At 39.9% G+C, this 12362-nt stretch overlaps 1 protein-coding gene and 1 pseudogene across 4 annotated transcripts in view; one reads left to right on the top strand and one right to left on the bottom strand.

Moving 5' to 3' along the window:
* LOC144234046 (uncharacterized) overlaps positions 1 to 12362 on the bottom strand; it is a 44675-nt gene that overhangs the window by 17417 nt on the left and 14896 nt on the right. For all 4 annotated transcript variants that reach the window (XM_077767193.1, XM_077767191.1, XM_077767194.1 and 1 more), the window contains one exon: positions 10044 to 10300. In XM_077767193.1, the coding sequence (XP_077623319.1) occupies positions 10044 to 10300 (257 nt within the window). The remainder of the gene's footprint in view (positions 1 to 10043; positions 10301 to 12362) is intronic.
* LOC144234048 (small ribosomal subunit protein uS14 pseudogene) lies at positions 6401 to 6630 on the top strand (annotated as a pseudogene).

Raw genomic sequence — 12362 nt, 5'->3', positions numbered from 1 at the left:
GCGCAGGCGGGGTCCCCCCCCCCCAGCCCCACCGTGGTGGTGATGCAGATGGGAACAGGGTTCCAAGTGCCGTGGTTGGCCTGCCATCCCAGTGAGCACCAGGTCCCTGGTCCATAGCAGCCCCAGACACCCTGGGGCATGGAGGAAAAGCCGAGGTTTAAAAGAGCAGCTAGGGTGTAAAGGAGCTAGGTCTAGAACCTCACTGGGTAGTGAGGGAACAGGTGGAGCTTTCTCTGGGCCGGAGGGGCCTGGGAGCACCACGGTTCACCTTCCCCTTCTACCTGGGCGGTGCAGATAGGGCAGGGCCCAGGCTCCATGGCCAGCCTATCATGTCAGCAGGCCCCATGCCCCTGGCCCACACCAGCCTCAGACACCGTGGGGCACAGAAAAGCCACAGTTTAAAAGAGGAACTAAGTATAAAACAGCCAGCCCTAGAACTCTGACAGACAGCGGGGGGGCCTGCTAGAACTCTCCAGGTTGAAGGGGCTGGTGAGCACCACAGTTATGTTCCCCATCCACCTTGTTCCCAGAATGTGGACGGGAACAAGGTCCAGGTGCCATAGCCAGCCTGCCACCTCAGTGAGTCTCAGGGCCCTAGCCCACCAACCCCAGCTGTCACACAAAGACACACACTGGGACACCCCTGGTCCAGCAATCACTATGGTTGCAGCCAGCATGCCAAGGTGACACAGGCACAAAGCACCTTGGAAAACTCCAGGCCCACACCCCTTGAGCTCCAGGCAGCTTACTAGGGGACCCCCGATACAGAGCACCCTGGGACCTCTTAGCTAATGTCTGCTTTGGCTCCAGCTGCCTTGCTAAGGTGCCACCTGCATGGAGCACCCTGGGAACCCCCAGTCCATGCTCACCTCAGCTCCAGCTGCCCTGCCAGAACACCTCCTGCATAGAGCACCCTGGGGCCCTACGCCCACACCCCACCTCAGCTCCAGCCACCCGGCCAGGGAGCCTTCTGTATAGAATATCCTGGGACAACCTGGCCCATGCCGGCCTCCATTTAAATCACCCCAACAGGGCACCCTCTGCACTACACACCCCAGGATACCCTCGCTTTCACCTACTTCTGCTTCAGGTGTCCTCCCAGGTGACCCTGCGCAGCACATGCCTCACCTCAGTTCCAGACATCCCACTGGGACACTTCCTGCACGAAGTGCCCCTGGCCCCCTGGCCCATGCCCTACTGTGGCTCTAGCCACCCTGCCAGGGCACCCTCTGCCCGGAGAGCCCCAAGATGTCCTGGTTTGCACCCACTTCAGCGTCAGCAATCCTCCCAGGCACGACTCAGCTTGTGCCTACTTGAGCCTTAGCTGGCCTCCCAGGGCACTCTGCGCGAAGGGCCCCAGGCTCCCCTAGCTCGAGCTCACTTCAGCTCCGGCTGTCCTGCGGGGGCGCCTTTCACACAGAGTCCTGGGACCACCCAGGCCCACACTCACTTCCGCTCCAGCCATCCCACCAGGGTACCCGCAGCATGGAGTGCACTGGGACCCCAGCCCATGCCAGACACAGCTCCAGCGAGCCAGCCAAAGGCACCAGCCACACACAGTCTACAGAGAAGATGACCATGGACAAGATCATTCCTGCAAGTTTAGGAGAAGTAGCTGTTCCATCTAATTTATAGAAACAAACACAAACAGTCCAGCAAAATGAGGAGACAGAGGAATATGCTCTGAATGAATGAATAAGACAAAACCCCAGAAAAAGAACTAAATGAAATGGAGATAAGCAATATGCCTGATAGAGAGTTTAAAGTAATTATCATAAAGATGCTCACCAGACTGGAAGGAAGAATAGACTCAGTGAGAACTTCAACAACGAGATAGGAAATATAGAAGAGAACCAATCAGAGTTGAAGAATACAAAAATCAAAATGAAAAATACATTAGAGGGAAATCAACAGTAGATTAGAGGATGCACAAGAATGTACCAGCAATCTGGAAGACAGAGTAACGGAAATCACACTAGCTGAACAGCAAAAAGAAAAAATTATTTATTTTTATTTTTTATTTATTTTTAATTTTTTTAATGTTTTATTTATTTCTGAGACAGAGAGAGACAGCGTGAGCAGGGCAGGGTCAGAGAGAGAGGGAGATACAGAATCCAAAGCAGTCTCCAGGCTCTGAGCTAGCTGTCAGCACAGATCCCGACATGGGCTTGAACCCATGAACCGTGAGATCATGACCTGAGCCGAAATCGGATGCTTAACTGACTGAGCCACTGAGGCACCCCTATTTATTTTTAAAGAGGATAAGGTGCATGGGTAATTTAGTCAGTTAAGCATCTGACTCTGGATTTTGGCTCAAGTCATGATCTCACAGATCATGAGTTAGAGCCCCATGTCAGGCTCTGTGCTTACAGTGCAGAGCCTGCTTGGGATCCTCTCTCTCCCTCTCTCTCTCTGCCTCTTCTCTGCTCATACACACACACTCTCTCAAAATAAATAAATAAACTTTAGAAAAAAGAGGATAGGTTAAGGGATCTCTTGGACAACATCAAGCAAGCAAACATTCACATTATAGGAGTCTCAGAAGAAGAGAGAAAGGTGTAGAAATAATAGCTGAAAAATTCTCAACTGGAGAAAGGTGCTGGGAGCTGCACTGGCCTCGCTGGATAAAAGTCACAGCAAGGAAATGGTAGCATTTGCACAGCTCCTGCCATGAGAAACGAAAACTGGTATCTCCTTCTGCTACTACTGACATGTTGGAAATGAGCCTGCTGATATTGACCAGGCCTCACAATATTCCATATCAAACCGATATTCCCCACACAGATTGCTCATAAGGAAAAGCATATTCCTGCCTTTTCAAAAGAGATTTCAGATGAAAGCATTGTGGATGATTGTCAAAACGCTTTTCCTATAGGCCTTGCAGGTTCAAGACTTACATAATAAAGGGGGCTAAGAACACAAACTACAATTGAGCTTGGCCCTGAGACAAAGAGCCTAATTTAGAGTTAAAGACAGATATCCACTCCCACCCAATTGTTTCTGCTTGGAGCACCAGCCCCCCCACCCCCAAGGCATTTGTGATCAGTATTTGGAGTGACTTATTCTGGCCTTGAATATGTTGATTGCCCTCTGTGAAGGAGCCTATTGAGGATCTTCTTCTTTTGTGATTATGAGAGCAAACTTGTTTCCTGAAAGATCTGTTTTTCTTAATACTTCTCCCTAAACAAACAAGCTATTGACCCCTGCTCACAAAGAAATAACTTCACCCTTTTTATGCTAAAAACATTGTCTTATAGGCTAAAGATACCTTCCTTTCCCATAGGATAAGCATCTAAATCACCTACCTCAATCACTATTGATAAAGGCTATGCAGGAGTCTTCTACAAATCTATGTTCTGGGAAATTCTTACACATCAAAGAAGTTTGTCATCAGAAATCATTGTCTAAGGCAAATGCCACTTCTGTGCCATCCCCCAAACACTTAATTATAAAATAAAGTTGAGCCCCAGTCAGAGCAGAGATGCCTGCCTGGTGACCAGAAAGAATCTCATGGCCTCTCTCATCCCTCCCTCGCTGACACCGTCCATCCTCCAGGGACCCCTGGACCTGCCGAAGCCTGCCTCCGACAGAAAGTAAACAAACATCCAGGTTCCAGAAGCACAGAGAACTCCAAACAAGATGACTCAAGGAGGTTCATATCACCAACACATTTATAAAGATAAAGAGAGATTTTAAAAGTTGCAAGAAAGAAGCAACTAGTTACATACAAGGGAAACCCCATGACACCATCAGCTGATTCTGCAGCAGAAACTTTGCAGGTCAGAAAAGAGTGGCATACATTCAAAGAGCGGAAAGGATAAAACCTACGACCAAGAATAGACTACCTGTCAAGGTTATCATTCAGAATTGAAGAAGAGATAAAGCATTTCCCAGACAGGGATGCCTGGGTGGCAGTCAGTTAGCATGTGACTCTTGACTTTGGCTCAGGTCATGGTCTCATGGTTTGTGAGCTTGAGCCCCACATCAGGCTCTGAGCTAGTAGTCTGCAGCCTGCTTGGGATTCTCTCTCTGTCCCTCTCTTTCTACTCCTCCCTCTCCCCCTCTCGAAATAAATAAACTTAAAAAAAAGTTACTCAGACAAATAATAGTTAATGTTCATCACCACCAAACCAGCTTACAAAAAATGTTAAAGGGGCTTCATTAAGTAGGAAAAAAAGGTTGTAATTAGAAGTAAGACAATTATGAATATAAAGATACAAAGCATATGACAGCATATACATAAGATGTGGAAGAGAGTAAAAAAGTTCTTTTAGCATAGGTTCAAATGTAAATCAATTTACTATAAACTGCTAAAAACTTTGGGTCCTATACATGAACCTCAAGGTAACTGCAAACCCAAAACCTATGATAAATACACAAAAAATAGAGAAAAAGAATTCAGGCATAACACTATAGAAAGTCATTATTCACAAGGAAAGATAGCATGAAAAGAAGAGACAATAACTATAAAAATAACCAGAAAACAATTAATAAAATGAAAATAAGTACATACTTAAAAATAATTACTTTCAACATAGTCTAAGTGCTCCAATCCAAAGACAAAGGGTGACAGAATAGATTTAAAAAATAATAATAATAATAAGAGCTATCTATATGCTGCCTACAAGAGACTCACTTCAGACTTAAAGGCTTCCACAGACTGAAAGTGAAAGGATAGAGAAAGATACACCATGTAAATAGAAATGAGAGGGAAAAAAGCCAGGATAGCAATACTTATAACAGACAAAAATAGACTTTAAAACAAAGATCGTAAGAAAAAACAAAGAAGGGCATTACACAATGATAAAGGGGTCAATCCAACAAGAGTATATAACAACTGTAAAGATCTATACACCCAAAATTGGAGCTTAAATACATAAAGTAAATATTAACAGGCATAAAGGGAGAAATTAGCAGTAGTACAATAATAGTAGAGAACTTTAACACCCCACTCACATCAATGGAGATAGATCATCCAGGCAGAAAATCAATAAAGAAAGAGTGTCTTTGAATTACATATTAAACCAGATGGACTGAACAGATATATACAAAACATTCTATCCAAAACAACAGAATACACATTCCTTTCAAGAGCCTATGGAACATTCTCCAGGATAGATCACACATTAGGCCACAAAGCACATCTCAATAAATTTAAGAAGATTGAAAATCATACCATGCATCTTTTCTGACCAGAATGGTATGAAATTAAAAATTAATCATGAGAGAACTAGAAAAAACACAAATGGAGGCTAAACAACATGCTGTTAAGCAGCCAGTAGGTCAATAAAAACAATCAAAGAGGAAATTAAAAAATACATGGAGAAGACAAATGAAAAACACGATGATCCAAAATTTTGAGGACACAATGAAAGCGTTATAAGACAGAAATTTACAGCAGTACAGGTCCACCTCAAGAAACAAACAAACAAAAATTTCTAACAATCTAACTTTACACCTGAAGAAACTATAAAAAGGAAAACAAAGTCCAAGTTTAGTAGAAGGAAGGAAATAACAAAGGTTGAAGTAGAAATAAATGAAATAGAGACAAGAAAGAAAGAGAGAAAAGAAAGGATCAGTAAAACCAAGAACTATTTCTTTGAAAAGATAAATACAAAATTGATAAACTTTTAGCCAGACTCATCAAGAAAAAAAGAAAGAAGACAGAAATAAATAAATCAGAAATGAAAGGGAAGAAACAATGGACACAACCAAAATAAAAAGAATTATAAGAGACTACTACAAAAAAATTATATGCCAACAAATTGGACAATCTAGAAGAAATGTTTAAATTCCTAGAAACATAGCATTCTTCCAAACTTGAATCAGGAAGAAATAGAAAACCTGAACAGATTACCAGCAACAAAATTGAATCAGTAATTTAAAAAAAAATCTCTCAACAAACAAAAGTCCAGGACCAGTGAATTCTACTAAACATTTAAAGAAGAGTTAATGCATATTCTCCTCAAACTATTCCAAAAAACAGAAGAGGAAGGAATGCTTCCAAATACATTCTATGAGTCCTGGTACCAAAACCGGACAAAGACACTGTATGAAAAGAAAACTATAGGCCAGTATCCCTGATGAACATAGATGCAACAATTTCCCCCCAATAGGAGCAAACTTCATTCAAAAATACATTGAGGGGTACCTGGGTGGCTCAGTTGGTTAAGCATCCAGCTCTTGATTTTGGCTCAGGTCATAATCCTTATTGTAGATCATGAGATTGTGGGACTGAGCCCTGTGTCAGGCTCCACGTTGAGCGTGGAACCTGACTAAGATTCCCTCCCCCACTCCCTCCATTCTCACTCTCTCACTCTGTCTCTCCCTCTCAAAAATAAAATTTTAAAAATACATTGAAAGGCTTTTTTTTTTTCCCCCTTCATTGCATCTTAGAGAGCAAGATGGGTCACCAGCAGCTCTACTGGAGCCATCCAAGGAAATTCGGCCAGGGTTCTCATTCTTGCTGCATCTGCTCAAACTGGCATGGCCTGATCCGTAAATATGGCCTCAACATGTGTCACCAGTATTTCCATCAATACATGAAGGATATAGCCTTCATTAAGTTGGATTAAGTGAACTTCCTTGAATGGGTCATCCAAGATACCTACCTTAACAGCAGATATCCAAGATAACCTACCTATCTTAATGCCAATTCATTGTACATAAAATAAAAATACTTCAATTCTAGGGAAAAAAAATACATTGAAAGGAGTATCCACCATGATCAAGTGGAATTTATTCTGGGGATGCAAGGATGGTTCAAATTCATGAATCAATCAGTGTGATACATCACATCAACAAAACGAGGGATTAAAATCATATGAACATTTCAATAGATGCAGGAAAAGCATTTGATAAAATTCAATACTTGTTTGTGATAAAACCTCTCAGTAAAGTGAGTTTAGAGGGAACACACCTCAACATAATAAAGGCCATATATATAAAAAAAGAAAACTACAGTTAATATCCTACTCAATGGTTAAAAACTGAGAGCTTTTCCTCTAATATCAGTAACAAGACAAGGATGTCTATTCTCACCACTTTTATTCAACATAGTATTGGAAGATCTACCAACAGCAATCAGACAAAAAAATAAATAAATAAAAGGCATCCAGATTGGTAAGGAAAAAGTTAAACTATCACTATTTGCAGATGACATGATACTATATATAGAAAACCTTAGAAAGAGTCCACCAAAAAACTACTAGAAATAAAAAATAAATTCAGTAGGGGCACTGGGTGGCTCAGTCGGTTAAGCGTCCAACTTCAGCTCAGGTCATGATCTCATGGATCGTGAGTTTGAGCCCGCCATTGGGCTCTGTGCTGACCACTTCAGATTCTGTGTCTCCCTCTCTTTCTGCCCCTCCCCTGATTCACTCTGTCTCTCTCTCTCTCCTTCAAAAATAAACATTAAAAAATATTAAAAATAAATGAATTCGGGGCGCCCGGGTGGCTTAGTCGGTCAAGCGTCCGACTGTCGCTTAGGTCATGATCTCACGGAATGTGGGTTCGAGCCCCGCGTCAGGCTCTGTGCTGACTGCCAGCTCAGAGCCTGGAGCCTGTTTCAGTCTGTGACTCCCTCTCTCTCTGACCCTCCCCTGTTCATGCTGTCTCTCTCTCTCCTAGAAATAAATAAAAAACATTTAAAAAAAAAATAAATGAATTCAGTAAAGTTGCAGGATACAAAATTAATACACATAAATCAACTGCATTTCTATACAAATAAAGTAGCAGATAGGGAAATTAAGAAAAACAATCCTATTTATAATTATAGCAAAAAGAAGAAAATACCTAGGAATAAATATAACCAAGGAGATGAAATACCTATATTCTGTAAACTGTAAAACATTGATGAAAAGAAATTGAAGATGACATATATGGAAAGATATTCCATGTTCATGAATTGGAAGAATGAATATTGTTAAAATGTCTATACTACCCAAAGCAATCTACACATTTAATGCAATCCCTGTCGAAATAACAATAGCATTTTTTACAGAACTTGAGCAAATAGTACTAAAGTTTGTATGGAACCACAAAAGACCTTGAACAGTGGATCTTCACATGAAAAAGAATGAATCTGAACTCCTAACCCCTAACTCACATCATATAAAAAAATTAGTCAAAAATTTTCAGAGATATAAATTTAAGTGTTAGAACTATAAGTCTTAAAAGAAAATATATATGTAAATCTTTGTGACCCTGCATTAGGCAATAGATTCTAAGCTATGACACCAAAGTCTCAAGTGACAAAAAATAAACTTCTATTAAAATTAAAATACTCTGGGGGCACCTGGGTGGCTCAGTCAGTTAAGCGTCTGACTTCAGCTCAGGTCATGATCTCATGGTTCGTGGGTTCGAGCCCCGCATTGGGCTCTGTGCTGACAGCTAGCTCGGAGCCTGGAGCCTGTTTCAGATTCTTTATCTCTCTCTCTCTCTGACCCTCTCCTCCTCACACTGTCTATTTCTCTCTCTCTCAGAAATAAATGAAACATTAAAAAATTAAAAAAAAATTAAAATACTCAGTGCTTCAAAGGACACCATTAAGAAAGTGAAAAGACTAAGCAGCCTCAGAAGGGCAAGCAACTCTTGATTTCAGAATTATGAGTTCAAGTCCCACATTGAATATAGAGTTACGTTTTAAAATTTTAAAAAAAACTGAAAAGACAACCCATAGATGGGAGAAAATATCTGTGCATCATATGTCTGATAAGTGTCCAGTGTCAAGAACACATAAAAAACACAACTCAAAAATTGAAAGAAATGATCCAATTTAAAATTGGGCAAGGGATTTGAATAGATATTGCTATAAAGAAGATATACAAATGGCACATGAAAAGATGTTCAACATCTTTAGTCTTATGGAAATGCAAATTAAAATCACAATAAGATATGACTTCATATCCACTAGAATGGCTGTCATAAAAAAGATGAGCAATAATAAGTGTTAGTGAGGATGTGGAGCAACTGGAATCCTTATACATTGCTGATGGGAAGTAAAATGCATTAACTGCCTTGGAAAATGGTCTGGAAGTTCCTCAAAAGTAAACATAGAGTTACTTTATGACCCAGCAATTCTACTTCCAAGGCATATACCTAACAGAAATGAAGCATGCAGTCGTGTAAGCGCTCACTCAAGAATGGTCACAGGAACATCATGCATGAAGCCACCCCAAAAAAAGGAAACAATCCCATGTCCATCAAATGATGAACACATGAACAAACTGTAGTATATCATACAGTAGAATATTATTCAGCCATAAAAATGAGTAAGTATACTGACTGATGCTTCAACATGGATTAATCTTAAAAATATTTTGCTAAGTGAAATAAATGAGACCCATATATCTTATGATTGCAGTCATGTAAAATGTTCAGAAAAAGCAAGTCCATAGAGAAAGATTGGTGGCTGTCAGAGACTAGAGTGGAAGAGGGAGTAGCTAAAAATGGGCATGGGTTTCTTCGGGGGGTGATTAGAATATTCTGGAATTAGTGGTGAATACCGCACAGCCTTGTGAATATATTAAAAACTACTGAATTGCCTACTTTAAAGGGGTGCGTTTTTTCTTTTCTTTTATTGAATTTTACTTTTATTGAAATTGTACTTTTATTGAAGTACAGTTGACTAAAAGGGTGAATTTTAATGGTATGTGAATTACATCTCAATTAAAAAAATGTCTTTTGAGGGGCACCTGGGTGGCTCAGTTGGTTAAATGTCCAACCAGGTCATGATCTCATGGTTCATGAGTTTAAGTCCCACATCAGACTCTGAGTTCAGAGCCTGGTGCCTGCTTCAGATTCTGTATCTCCCTCTCTCTCTGCCTCTCCCTCGCTTGTGTTTTCTCCCCAACTTGTGGTCTCTCTCTCTCAAAAATAAACATTTAAAAAACGTGTCTTTTTTAATATATAATAATTTTGAGTCAGGTTATTACCTGAAATTCTACTAGGTTTAAATTCTGTGAACAATCAGCAATATGGAGTTTATATTCGCAAGCTTATGACAAATGACATGTTTGAAAACAAACTAGAACATTCCCTACCTTAGATTGTTTTCCATTTCTATAATTCTTTCAGTTAGGTTCCAGTTGCCTCTTTCAAGATTCTGAATATTGATATTTTTCAAAGATTTAATTCTGGTTAGAGAAGCAGTAAGTTCCTCCAGGTCCTTGATATCCTCCTTCAGGGACATTATCTGGAAAGACTGCTGCACATTATTTTCTTTGTAACTTTCTAGCTCACTCTTCATCTCTTGCAATGAAGTTTCTTTTATGAAGAGCTTGTTTTGAAGATTTCTTAGCTATTAACAAAAGGAAAATGTTACTTAAAATAATAATTTTGGTTTTATTTTTTTTAATTTTTTATAGTTTATTTATTTTTGAGACAGAGAGAGACAGAACATGAGTGGGGGAGGGGCAGAGAAAGTGGGAGACACAGAATCTGAAATAGCCTTCAGGCTCTGAGCTAGCTGTCAGCACAGACCCCAACCTGGGGCTCGAACCCATGAACCGTGAGATCATGACCTGAGCCGAAGTCAGACGCTTAACCGACTGAGCCACCCAGGTGCCCCTAAAATTTCAATTTTAAAATTAATAATAATTGGTTCTGATATATTTTTCGTTAGCAGCAAAATTTACATTGCCTCCTTTCACCCTCCCCTCCAGAACTGAGTGAGTCTACCAGGCTTCTACTATTTGCCTTATTACTATGTTAAAGGATGAAAAACATCTTATCTGCATGAACACAGTCATATTGCCCTCACAAAGAAAAAATTCTATAAAAAAATCAAACTAAAAATACTGGCAAAACACATTAAATTTAACTTTAAGACACCAAGCCTTATTATACATATTAGTAACATTTTTTACAAGTTGTGTAACTCCTACTTATTATTACAGCGGTGTATCTGACAATGCAAGAGTTTTAGCTCAATATCATAATGCCTAAACTAGACAATACAGTTACCAACTGAATACTTTAATATTTAGCACTTCTAAATCTGGCTTTTCTTAAATATAGCCCCTCTTGCACCTGTTTCTCCATTATTGGGCAGAAACACATGATAATTATTTTTGTATGCCCCACAAAGAAATAAAATTCATTGTAACAAAAAACTTTAAATGCATGCAGTGAAGAGAAAAAATGGTCTTCTCAAGACAATTGTGTTCCTGTGGAATTAAATAATAGGTTATTGGTAGAGAGAAAGATGACTCAGGTTGAAGGCATTCTGTTGAAATCACTAGATTCTTTTTTATTTATTTTTTTTAATGTTTTATTTATTTCTGAGAGAGACACCATGAGCAGGAGGATCAGAGAGAGAGAGGCAGACACAGAATCCGAAGCAGGCTCCAGGCTCTGAGCTAGCTGTCAGCACAGAGCCCGATGCGAGGCTCGAACCCACGAACTGTGAGATCATGACCTGAGCCGAAGTTGGACGCTTAACTGACTGAACCAACCAGGCGACCCAACTAGACTCTTTTTTAAAATAACTTTAGGGACACCTGGGTTGCTCAGTTGGTTAAGTCTCTGACTTCAGCTCAGATTATGATCTCAAGGTTCCTCACAGGTTTGTGAGCTCAAGCCCCACATATGGCTTGCTGCTGTCAGCGCAGAGCCTGTTTTGGATCCTCTATACCCCTCTCTTTGCCCCTCCCCTGATTGTGCTATAAATAAATAAATAAATAAATAAATAAATAAACATTAAAATAACTTTAACACTGGGAAACCAGGCAATAATCGTCACCAATTTTTGCTAAATTCAGAAAATTTCAATAAGGGATATGGAATACTTGTTAATATATATATTATCAAAAAGCAAGTCAAAATGAAACCTTGTAGAACCTTTCATATATCTGCTTCAGTAAATAAACATATTTATAGTTACCAATGATTTATGTACATGTAGAGAATTGCTTTTAAAAAGTACTTTGAAATTCTTGAAAATAACTCACATATTTTCTTTAGAGAATGTTTAAAAGCTATGATCTTTTGTTGACAATTTGGTTTAAAAGGCTTCTTTATGAATTAGGTATAGACATAAACTTTAATCTACTCCAAATCTGAATTATCAAAAATCCCAAGGGGCACCTAGGTAGCTCAGTCGGTTAAGCGTCCAACTTGGGCTCAGTTCTGACCTCACAGCTTATAAGATTGAGCTCCTTGTAGGCTCTGTGCTGAAAGCTCAGAGCCTGGAGCCTGCTTCAGATTCTGTGTCTCCCTCTCTCTCTGCCCCTGCCCTGCTTGTGCTCTGTCTCTCTCTCAAAAAATAAACAAACATTTAAAAAAATTTTTAAAAATCCTAAATTTGTTAAATACTAGTAGTAAGTTATAGGATGGACAAGAAGAATAATGCTACCGATACT

Source organism: Crocuta crocuta, unplaced genomic scaffold (assembly GCF_008692635.1).
Source record: "Crocuta crocuta isolate KB4526 unplaced genomic scaffold, BGI_CrCroc_1.0 scaffold55, whole genome shotgun sequence".
Classification (NCBI taxonomy): domain Eukaryota; kingdom Metazoa; phylum Chordata; class Mammalia; order Carnivora; family Hyaenidae; genus Crocuta; species Crocuta crocuta.
This window is presented reverse-complemented; position numbering and strand designations above follow the sequence as displayed.